An 11,672-nucleotide genomic window follows, 5' to 3' on the forward strand; every position below is an offset into this window, starting at 1 on the left:
GCCCTGGAGGTGACTTGTCGCCCTACCACCCCTGCGTTTGCAGCAAGTCCCTCAGCCTGATTCAGGAGATAACTGCACCGCCCGGTGACGTGAGCCTCTCATGGCAGGCTGACATAGGCCACCCACAACTGAAACCACGAGCGCAGAGCCGAGCAGCTGTCCCAAGTGGGGATGACAGGCAACCATCACCCCAATCATAAATCCTACCTTTCACTCCTCAGGAACAGAAAAGTTGCTGAACGTGGACTTTGGTGACCCATCCACTGATTGGTGGATGACTGTCCACCATGTTCCTCTCAAGAAACACCAGTGAGATGTATTAAATTAGCGCCGGGAGGTGAGAACCCTGACCAGGCACAGAGCAGGTCTCCTTTCCTAGGCTTTCTGGGAGGTGCAGCTCAGGCGATCCGTGAGCACTGGGGTGGGTGGAGGGGGTGTTAAACATAAAAGTACTGCAGTCTCAGTTCAGGAAGGAAATAAAAAATGGGAGTCCCCTTTGACCTCAGAGAGGCAGCCCCTGTATGAAGTCAGGCACAAGTCCCTCCAGACCACGTCTAAGCTCCAACAAATGCACATTTAATGGCCTCGTTCCTCACTCTGAGCTTTGCGGCCTCCTTGCTGCTCTGGCTCTTTTCAAAATCTTTCTAGGGAACTACATAAAAACCTACCTCACGCCTTTACTGGTGGTGCAGGCCATGGTTTAATAATCCTGCTGATGGACATTTAGATCGTTACCTACATACGCTATTTCAATTTAATTGTCATATATATAACTGACGTTATCATATTAGTTTCAGGTGTATATATGCTACATGCTATTCTAAATGAAGGTAGGAACTTCCCTGGTGGTGCACTGGTTAAGAATCCGCCTGTCAATGCAGGGGACACGGGTTCGAGCTGTGGTCTGGGAGGATCCCACATGCCACAAAGCAACTAAGCCCATGCTTAGCCCACAACTACTGACCCTGTGCTCTACAGCCAGTGAGCCACAACTACTGGGTGGCTAGAGCCCATGCTCCGCAACAAGAGAAGCCACTGCAGTGAGAAGCCTGTGCACTATAACGAGGAGTAGCCCCCGCGCACCGCAAGTAGAGAAAGCCTGCGTGCTGCAACAAAGACCCAAGGCAGCCAAAAATAAATAAATAAATAAATAAACTTTTAAGAAATTAAATGAAGGTTGTGAACAATTCCAGGCCTGGATCTTTAATCACCAGGATGAGTACTGTACAAAAAATGGCTAGGGGGCTTCCCTGGTGGCACAGTGGTTAAGAATCCACCTGTCAATGCAGGGGACACGGGTTTGAGCCCTGCTCTGGGAAGATCCCACATGCCGCGGAGCAACTAAGCCCATGCACAACTACTGAGCCTGTGCTCTAGAGCCCGCGAGCCACAACTACTGAGCCCACGTGCCAAACTACTGAAGCCCGCGTGCCTAGTGCCTGTGCTCTGCAACAAAAGAAGCCACCACAATGAGAAGCCCGTGCACCGCAATGAAGAGTAGCCCCTGCTCGCCATAACTAGAGAAAGCCCACGTGCAGCAACGAAGACCCAATGCAGCCAAAAATAAATAAATACATAAATTTATTTTTTTTAATAACGGCTAGGTGTGGAACTGTTGTGTCTAAGGTTGACCGTTGTAAAATACTGATAGATATTGCCAAGTGGCCCCCCGAAAATGTACCAACTTCTACTCCCACTAGATGTGTAAGAAAGCCTGTAGCCCTCACCAACTGTATACCTTATCAGTCTTTTAAATCTTTGTCAATCTAAAAAAAAAAAAAAAAATCTTTGTCAATCTGATAGGCAAAGACATTTCAATGTTGTCTTAATTTGCACTTGATTATCAGTGAAGATAAGCATCTTTTCATATACTTATTGGCTATGTGTTCTTTGGGGTACCAAATAAGGTCACATTTCAGTGTGTCCTTGTGCCTGCGTTTAGGTGTGAGTGTGCATGTCTGTATTCTGTGCATCAAAACAACTGAGGCACAGTCTAGAGACCCCAGAGCTGGTTTCCAGTTTCTCTGGAGTCTGAGAAACCAGGACCCATGGAGAGATGGAATCAAAGGTTCAAGTCCGTGAAACACCTTAAGAATGACCAGGGGCATAATCATACTTCTTTCTAATATTTAAATTTCAATTAGCTTGGCCCCTATCTTACCTATTATAAGCACGTACTTTCATACTCACTGGTGCCATCCCTTCCCTAGTATCCTATCAAAAGAGCTTCCTTCTCTCTGTCAGGTTAGAACTTACTACCTTGAGACCAGCAGACCACACACCACCCACACCACAACCCCACAAGGAGACACCACCAAGGCTACAAAGGTGGGTTATCATGGACACTTAGATGCGGGAAGAAGGCCAGTGCCTCTTTGCCCAGAAGTGTTCTGACGGCACAACCTGACACCCCACCCCCTCCCATAACAAATGGAGATAAAAAGAAAAACAACATCCATAGATGGAGGGTAAAAGACCATACAACCAGAGTCACCAAATACCTGTTGAAACCCAGCCCCTTGAAAGAAAGGAACAGCCAATAACAAACACCATTGGTCAGACATGTCCTAAGGATGTTACATGTGAAGCTACATAAATCCTCACAACCCTATGAGGTAGACCAGAGGTTAGCAAACTACAGCCCACAGGCCAAATCCACCCCACCCTTTAAAAAAAACCTGTGAGCTAAAAATAGTTTATACGGAGAATTCCCTGGCAATCTAGTGGTTAGGAATCTGTGGGCAGTCCAGTGGTTAAGGCTTTCACAGCCGTGGGCCCAGGTTCAATCCCTTGTGGGAGACTTCCCTGGCAGTCCAGTGGTTAAGGCCTTGCCTTCTAACGCAGGGGGTGCAGGTTCGATCCCTGGTCGGGGAGCTAAGATCCCACATGCCTTGTGGCCAAAAACCCCAAACATAAAACAGAAGCAATATTGTAACAAATTCAGTAAAGACTTTAAAAATGGTCCACATCGAAAAAATCTTAAAAAAATGAAAAATAAATAAAGTCCCAATCCCTGGTCAGGGAAATGAGACCCTGCAAGCCGCGCCTCACAGAAATTAATTAATTAATTAAGATAGTTTATACATTTTTAAATAGTTGGGGGGAAAAAGCTTAAAGAATTATACGGCATGTGGAACTACTATGAAATTCAGATGTCAGCATCCAGCTTCACTGGAAGACAGCCACACCACCCACTCGTGTTATCTGCAGCTGCTCTCATGTGCTGACAGCGAAGTACTGGTGACAGGGCTTCCAGCCCTTGCTCTGCCGGCTCACAACTCAGCAGTGACCTTAACAGCATTTCAAGGGCCACCATACGGTTGTATCCATTCTCTTTATTCTTTTTTTTTTTTTTGCTTACTATGAGTGCACACCCAGCATGTCAAAATAAGAAAAGTGGGCACAGAATGTCATGTTTTTAAGGCACAGGGCAGTGCAGACTATCTTGTCAGCAAACTGGATAGCAGAGCAGTGTTTATCACGCAACGATACCACAATGGTCGACGTTGCCAGACCGAGCACTCATCACTGGCGCGAATCTCAACACAAAACAGAATTCCTGGACTTCCCTGGTGGCGCAGTGGTTAAGAATCCGCCTGCCAATGCAGGGAACACGGGTTCAAGCCCTGGTCCGGGAAGATCCCACGTGCCGCGAAGCAACTAAGCCCGTGCACCACAACTACTGAGCCTGCGCTCTAGAGCCCGCGAGCCACAGCTACTGAGCCGGCATGCCACAGCTACTGAAGCCCGCGCGACTAGAGCCCGTGCTCCACAACAAGAGAAGCCACTGCAATGAGAAGCCCAAGCACCACGATGAAGAGTAGCCCCCGCTTGCTGCAACTAGAGAAAGCCCGCGCGCAGCAACGCAACACAGCCAAAAATAAATAAATTAATTAATTTTAAAAAAAAAAAGAGAGAGAGAAAGTGCTCACAGGCTGTGAGTCTGCACTGCACTATTCACCTGCAAATATGCTGAGGAAAACATCTGCATCTCTCACCACACTGCATCTACTGAATCCATCAGCAATGTCAACAGTGAACTTCCTCTGCTCTCATGGCCTGAACCAGTATGAGATGCACGTTTGCAACGCTGATGACGAGGAACACTAACTCTGAACCTCAATTACGCAAAATGGTATCCATTCCTTTCATCAGTGGACTCGCATTACAAAATATTGTAGGATTATATTTTGAATTTCTTTATAAGACTTTGTTTTCTTGTGTTTTCCTAGATTTTGACTCTTGACCCACAAAACCCAAAATACTTACTATCTGGCTCTTTACAGGAAAAGTTGTAAACTCCTGAAATAGACTATTATTATCTCCATTTTACACAGGAGGAAACGAACTTGACAGGCAGGCAGGCTGACTTCAGAGGGCACGACCTTTGCCACGGATCCACGCTGCCTCCAACAACAAAAACGAAAACAGACATCTGAGGAAACGTAACTAACTAATGGCACAGAAAGAAGACACTGAAGATAACAGCCACAGGATAAAACCACATTTGCAAATCCAGCACAAACTGCTCTGAAACAGAAAAAATTGGACACAGTGAGCTCAGGACCTGATCAACCATCACGTGACCCATACAGATTAATAGTTTCTCGGAAAGATAACAAGTTTCAAAAAAGTAAAAATCTGCATCAGAGACATAAATTTAAGTCCCATTATTTCATAAGTGAGACTTCATTATGAAGAGAATAGATACAGGAAACTACATTCAATATCCTGTAATAAACCATAATGAAAAATAATGTGAAAAAGAATACATGTACACATAACTGAATCACTTTGCTGTACACCAGAAATTAACACAGCGTTGTAAGTCAACTATACTTCAATAAGCTAAAAAAAGAGAGAGATCTGAAAAAGCAATTAAGTCTGAGCAAGAAACCAATCCATCAATAACCAAGATCCTGTCCCCTGCTAGCCCAGGGTGTCCTTTTTCTCTTTAGAGTAGAAAGATAGACACAGAAAGTATAAAGTGTAAAAAAAACATACTACCTATTACGTTTATTGCAATCCTAGGAAAAAAGAATATAAATCATAAAGAAATAGAAATCCATGTTACTCACAATTTTGTAACTAGTTTGGCCCTAAGTAGAGCAGTCAGTTTTGGAATCCTGTTTTGGGGGTTGATGTCTACTTCTTCAGGCATTTAAAACACTGAGAAGGTGATATTAGACTTTTAACTTTAATTAAATTTTCAGAATAAATTTTGATTAAATAAGTTTGCAATTAACAGTTTAAATACTGAGGGACATCTAATGTACTAAACTACTAAGTTTTACTTTATTAGTTGTGCAAACAATGTAAATGTTTGAGTGTCGGCTGATGGTGAGAGAATGTCAACTGCCCAATAAACGTAAAAGATGCAGAACAGGACCTTAAAGTTATGGATACTCCTCTCCACACACACAGTCTCCTGGACATTAATGAGTTAATCCACTGACTGGGAGATGGGCTACATTTCCTCAGCCCCTGGCCAGCCACCCTAAAAGGGTTAGCTTTCTGCCACACTCGCAGCTGGGAATCCACCCTGGGGAATACGGTAAGCAGACGCTGACACAGCTGGGCCAGCCTGGCCCTAGTCCCGCCAGCGATGTCCACACTGAGCATTGCAGCACTTGTAGAAGGTGGTCATGGGCTCGTCTGCAGAGCGGGTCTGAAGCTGCATGAAATAGGCACGAGGATGTTCGCATTTGGGACATGGCTCTGGCAATGAGAAAAACAAACAAGTGACCCACGTTTACTTAAAAAAATGATGCTTGTGACCAACACACTTGTTAGAAGTAGGTGTTATGTGAAAGACAGCTCATCTGGAATCCCTTGCCCAGGGTGCCCTGCACCACGATTTAAGGTTACCAACAGCGTTATCATTCCCACTGCGCTCTCACACTGAGGGAATGAGACCTGTGATCTTGGAAACAGTCCTCCTTTCCCTGGGTCCCTTTTCTTCAACTCTGGCTGAAGACTGGCTAGAAACACCATGCGAAAGGTGACACGGCTGCCGTGTGCATTACAGGGTCCATGCCCTGCAAATTCCCCTAAAAAGTACATCTCCACCACCTGGTAATGGACAGGCCCTCTCATCTTCCCAAAGGAAATCCCAATGCACGACCAATCCACTTCCCCTTGAATTTAGGGATCCGTCTCGGCAGAAGTTGTCCAGGCTGTTCTTATCAAGATCTCAACATACATCCCACGCCTTTTCAAAGTGTCCCAAGGCACGTATTTACTTTCACTGAGATTTCAATTTGAGAACCTTGCTTTTGATGGAAATGCCCTCAAACACTCTCAAACAACATTTTGGTAAGTAATTCACCTCCTAATGACAAATTCTGCCAGTGCTGGATTTTTAACATAGCAGATCTGGATGTTCCCTGGGGGAGAAAGACAGCAGTGATCATGCGCTAGCTCTTCCTCCTCTCAATACAGGTAATGTCTAGGGCTCTCCTTCCTTCTTTGGTCACATCTAATCTCTACCAGAAATGAATCAAAACTTGGAATAAATATTTATTTTACTGAATGTTTAGTGCAGTTTAATACTCTGTATCATTAACTTTTAGAAATCTGTATTAGAACAAAATCCTTAAACTGTTTTTTTATTACTCCAATCACATCTGCTAATTGCCTGCTATATGCCAAACGCTCATTTGTGCTCTCACAATCTATGACTATGGATTAGCTCAGACAAATCAAGGACACCCTGAGACTCTTAAGTCAGGTCTGTGCCAATACTGTTTGCCTAACAAATACATTATTAGAGAAGAAAACACTTTCTAGTTTTAGAAGCCCACTTCACACAAGTACATCACAGACTCTGCCGCAGAGTGGCACAGCCAGCAGCCTCATCCTTACCCACAGCTCTGGAACAGAAAAGGTTTTCCCTCTCACCTGCAGTAGAGTCAACATTCTCCCAGGCAGCTGCTCCACCGAGCACATCATCCACTTCTTTCAGCTTTGGATACTTCCGATTTGTTACCTAATAAACAACAGCAGGTCTTCAGACTCTACAAGTAAGTGAACGGTACAAACCTGGGTCACCAAGCCATACCCGTCCTCAAGTGTCTCCCCAGCCTTCGCTTCCTTCCTTCAACACAAGACTGGAGGAATACTAAATGAAAGCAGAGTTCCTGCTGTCACAGAGCAGGATGCTCCGTCAGAATTTAGAGGATCCGCAATTGGGATGTCCCCAAAAGAAGTGACAAGATCTCTGCAAGGATTGGATGAAGCAACAGAGCAGCAGGAAAAAAATGGCTTAGGTGTGACCCTCTTCTTTTCCCACACCTCTAAGATACTTGGTAATCCAAGATAAGAGAACCAAATACAACTGAAGCCAAAAAGGAGTCCAGCCACTCTCCCCAGGCAGAGAGTTTTCTGTTTTCCAAGTTTTACCAGACGTCCTTGAAATGTCACCCTTTGCATAGTTTCAGACTCTAAACTCCCACAACACAGCTATACGGTGGAATAGTATACAAACATTAAGAATGAGGTAGTACCAACGTGCTCTACTTCTAAAAATTAAAGGTGTTCTAAAAAGGAAAGATGCACTACCGAGGGAGAGTAATAAAGTGTGCATCACTCACGTAATGAACATCCAATACATTCCAGTTGTTCAGACTAGAACATAAGAGGGAACAAGACTGAAAAATCTCTGCCCTCCTACAGCTTATGCCCTAGTATTAATAAACAAAGCGCATAAGTAAATTGCAAGGCGTATTGGAAGGCAAATGAGTCTTACGGAAAAAATAAAATTAGGGGAAGGAACATAAAATTTAGAAAGAGGCTGCAATTTTAAATAATCCTTTAAGCAAAGACACGAGCAACGACTGACATGGGTACCTAGGGGAGAAGAACGACCCAGGCGGAAAAGTCGTGCACAGGCTACAGGAGTAGTGCCCGTGCCGGGCGGGAGCGCCTCGGAGAGGCTGGCGTTGCGGGCAGAGGGCCCGCTGGACGCGAAATCTGAGCAGAGGATGGGCGGGGAAGGTTAGGGTCGGCCTCCGCGCTGTGCGCACCGCGCGGCCGGCCGGGGCCCACCTTGCGGGTGACGTTGTGCACATAGGGGCAGGTGTTGCAGGCGAAGCGGTGGCAGCGCTGCCCCTCCTCCACGATCAGCCCGTTCCCGCAGCCCGGGCAGAAAAGCAGCATCGCGGCGACGAGCCCGGTTCTCCCGGCAGCTCTCGCGACCGTTCGGCGCCGGCGCGCCGACGCTCCGACGCTCCGAACTCCCATTGGTCCCGGCAGCCTCCCCGCCCCTACCAGCCCACCAATAGTCACGCCGACTTCGCGCTCCCAGGGAGCACTACGGCGGGCCGACTCCCAGTAACTCACTTCTCACTGGTCCTTGAGGTAGCCCCGCCCCTCGACGCCCCGAGGGAGGGTCTGCGGCGGCGGTCCCCGCGCATGCGCGCCGCACCACGGTCGCGCGGAGCGGCCGTGCGGGCTGAGCCCGCGGGAGGCTAGGCAGCCTGGAGGAGGCGGGGGCCGCGGCGCGGCGGGAGCCGCAGGAGGACGAGGAGGACGAGGAGGAGGCGCTGCCGCACTCCGAGGCGGTGGACGTGTTCCAGGAGGGTCTGGCCATGGTGGTGCAGGACCCGCTGCTCTGCGACCTTCCGATCCAGGTGCGCACGGGCCGGGGGCCGTCGGGGCGCGGACGGACCCCGGAGTGTCGACGGGGGCTGCGGCCAGAGGCCTTAGGATGGCGTCTCCGGGCGTAAACGAAGGTCTAGTCTCCGGCCCGGCCTGGGGGCGAGCGAGGCTCTGGCCTCTGGCGCGGAATTTAAAGGGGCGCCCAAAACCCCCACTAGTTAACACACATGACTTTTCAGCAGTGTTTTTAAAACGCAAAGTTGGTTTACAAAAGTCTACGGCAAACAAAATAATATCATTTTCAAGTAAAAGATCACTGTTACCGGTTTTTCCTTTCTCCTCAATCTTCAGTGAGTTTTGGCACTGTCACGTTTTAAAGTCCTTGTTATTTTGCCCATCGTGGAATTTTTAAATTAACTTCTGTTGTGTTAACGGTTGTATTGACATGTTTATCTTTTACCGTTTTTTGGTGCCCCAGCCTTGCCTGGAGCCCTGGATCCTGATGATCAGGGGCTCTCAGGCCGGAAGGTGGGGCCCAGTGTTCCTCCTCCCACCCAGCACCTGGCCCGGAGGAGCCAGGGGCTGTTCCTCAAGGCGATTCATTCTCCTTGTCCATTTCTCCCAAGCGTCCATCCACTTCATAGAAAACGTGGATAAGACATGAGATTAAAGTGCTGAAAAACCGGGAAATCCTAACATATATGCAAGAACCTCCCAAAAATGTGGCACCACTTTTTGCAGACTATCAGCTGTTTTTCTTTGCTGTCTGGGGTGGGGAAGAGAGCGCCCACCTCCAGCTTTGGTCTCTTCTAGGTTACTTTGGAGGAGGTCAATTCCCAAATAGCACTAGAATACGGCCAAGCAATGACAGTCCGAGTGTGCAAGATGGATGGAGAAGTTATGCGTAAGTGCTGCCCGCCCCCTCAGGCCGTGCAGTCTGAACCTTCACGGGAGAAGATGTTAGCAGGGTTGGTCAGTGGAAACTCAGGGCCATGCCCAGGGGTGTTGGGGCAGCCACAAGCTCCCCCTGCCCAGCCTTGAGCCTCAGGAAGAAGCTTCTGGGTTCCTCTCCTGCCATCTGAGGCTGTGGCTGTGGATTCCCACCACGGATCTTCTCCCATCTGTGCAGCTGTGGTTGTAGTCCAGAACGCCACAGTCCTGGACCTGAAGAAGGCCATCCAGAGATACGTGCAGCTCAGGCAGGAGCGCGAAGGGGGCATTCAGCACATCAGCTGGTGAGTGCAGCCACAGCTCCTCCTTGCAGCCCTTCCTAGGAGCTGGACTTCACAGGAACTCTTGCTGGACACGAGCCTTTTCATCACCTGGGCTCTGCTCCAGAGTGCGGCCTGGAGCAACGAGCTCCCTGTCCCGAGCCTCGGCCAGGGCAGGTGCTTCTGTGCCACGAGCCCTGCCTCAGCTGCTCTTCACTGACATCACCCCACCCAGGCAGCTGGGTATCTTCACGTGGGGACCCCTTAGGGCACTTGCGGTGTGCCTGGAGGTGGTTTCCCTGGTTACAGATGGTGCAGCTGCCAGCTCCTCGCCTGGGTGCTCTCAGCTCTCAGTCTCCTTCTGGATCAAGTGTCCCGTTAACTGTGTCTTGGTACAGCCACCCGTTTCATTAGCAACGTGGGTTTGGCCCCCAGCCACCCCATGCATCCCTTTGAGAGCAGTGCGTCCTTGAACCTGCCTCAGGCCTGGTACACACAAGGTACAGGGAAAGAGCCCAAGGAGGAGGCTGGCGGCCTCAGGCCCCGCAGAGCTGAGCGCCTTGAGCCCTCCTCAGGCACAGTTGCATCCCAGCTGCGCTGCTCACCCTGCTCGTGGTTGACAGAATTCCCATCTTGCAGGTCCTACGTGTGGAGGACATACCACCTGACCTCTGCAGGAGAGAAGCTCGCAGAGGACCAGAGAAAGCTCCGAGAGTAAGTTCAGGCTACGCCTTGAGCTGCAGGGAAGTATCTGGTCTGTGGCCCTCTGATTCCCCATGCCCTGCCATTCGGCTGGGGTCCTCTCCAGAGGCTCGTAAGGGAAGGAGGGATCTTAAATCAGTTCCTGGGGAATGTGTGAGACCAGGAGAGTCCCTGTTTGGACTGAGGCCCTCCTGCAAGGAGCTCCCTGCCAGGAGGACGGGAGACAGAGAAGCAGTGGAAGGGGCCCTGCGGCTCCTCTCCAGCAGCGGTTCAGGGCTGCACAGAACCAGGAGGAGAGAATTAAGAGTGTGCATGGCCCTTGCCATCCTCCTCACCTTCCCGGACACCACGCTCTTCCCACCTGGTCTCTGTTATCCCTCACAAGCCTCAGGTGAGGAGTCACAAATGTGCCCTTCTGTAGATCGGACACTCTGTGCTTTTACTTCTCTTTCAGTTATGGTATCCGGAATCGGGATGAGGTGTCCTTCATCAAAAAGCTGAGACAAAAGTGAATCTCCAGACATGGAAAACCCTCTGTGCTGGTGGCCGAGCTTTTCCCCGAGAGGAGGAAGCCTTGGCCACTGTGCCATTTTCCCAGAAGAGTGTTGAGATAGCCTCACCCCAGCTGGACCCACCTGGACTCTCAACGTGAACCCCGATCCCATGGCGGATCCCACAGGGCTGTGGGCCTGGCCCTGTATACAGAATAAACCTATTTGCTTCTGAGTTTGGAAAGTCAAGCCACTGTATGGGGGCAGGTGGGACTGGCGCTGCCCCTCACAGTGAGGAGGCGAGGGCAGAGAACGTGCAGGCACGTCACATGGTCTGAATGCTGCACCTGAGCCCTTGGCCACCCCATTCCCCAAGCCATACACACCTGTCTCTGTAATCTCTGCAGCGAGGAGAAGGTGAAAGCTGAGCAGCTGGCTCTCTGTTTCTGCTTGTGGGGAAACAAAGGCCTGTGTCTGAGCCCAGCCATGGACAGGGCCTCCAGCTTCAGCCTAAGGGCTCACCTACAGCAGTGCCTTCACCAGCTCCTGGAAAGGGTGGTGGCTCGGGGCTGGAATTGGAGCTGCCAGCTGGGCAGGGAGGGCTGGGGTGGGGCACCTCTCAGTGTGGGTAGGGAAGTGTGACTGTGCATTCATAGGTCCTTGTCCCTTT

At 49.4% G+C, this 11,672-nt stretch overlaps 2 protein-coding genes across 2 annotated transcripts; one reads left to right on the plus strand and one right to left on the minus strand.

Annotated features, from left to right (window-relative positions):
- Positions 1 to 5,002: 5,002 nt before the first annotated feature.
- POLR3K (RNA polymerase III subunit K) lies at positions 5,003 to 8,229 on the minus strand. The gene is made up of 3 exons (XM_029221346.1): positions 8,047 to 8,229; positions 6,901 to 6,988; positions 5,003 to 5,718 (listed from the first exon to the last, which is right to left on the minus strand). The coding sequence occupies exons 1-3, from the start codon at positions 8,155 to 8,157 to the stop codon at positions 5,591 to 5,593; spliced, it is 327 nt and encodes a 108-aa protein (XP_029077179.1). The 5' UTR covers positions 8,158 to 8,229; the 3' UTR covers positions 5,003 to 5,590.
- A 228-nt stretch (positions 8,230 to 8,457) lies between these two features.
- SNRNP25 (small nuclear ribonucleoprotein U11/U12 subunit 25) lies at positions 8,458 to 11,461 on the plus strand. Its single transcript, XM_029219420.1, has 5 exons — positions 8,458 to 8,630; positions 9,412 to 9,502; positions 9,728 to 9,833; positions 10,449 to 10,523; positions 10,966 to 11,461. Exons 1-5 carry the CDS (start codon positions 8,589 to 8,591, stop codon positions 11,021 to 11,023), a joined length of 372 nt encoding a protein of 123 aa, XP_029075253.1. The 5' UTR covers positions 8,458 to 8,588; the 3' UTR covers positions 11,024 to 11,461.
- Positions 11,462 to 11,672: the final 211 nt, after the last annotated feature.

The sequence above is a fragment of the Monodon monoceros genome, unplaced genomic scaffold (genome assembly GCF_005190385.1).
Source record: "Monodon monoceros isolate NGI ecotype Baffin Bay Population unplaced genomic scaffold, NGI_Narwhal_1 Super_Scaffold_13, whole genome shotgun sequence".
NCBI classification, from domain to species: Eukaryota; Metazoa; Chordata; class Mammalia; order Artiodactyla; family Monodontidae; genus Monodon; species Monodon monoceros.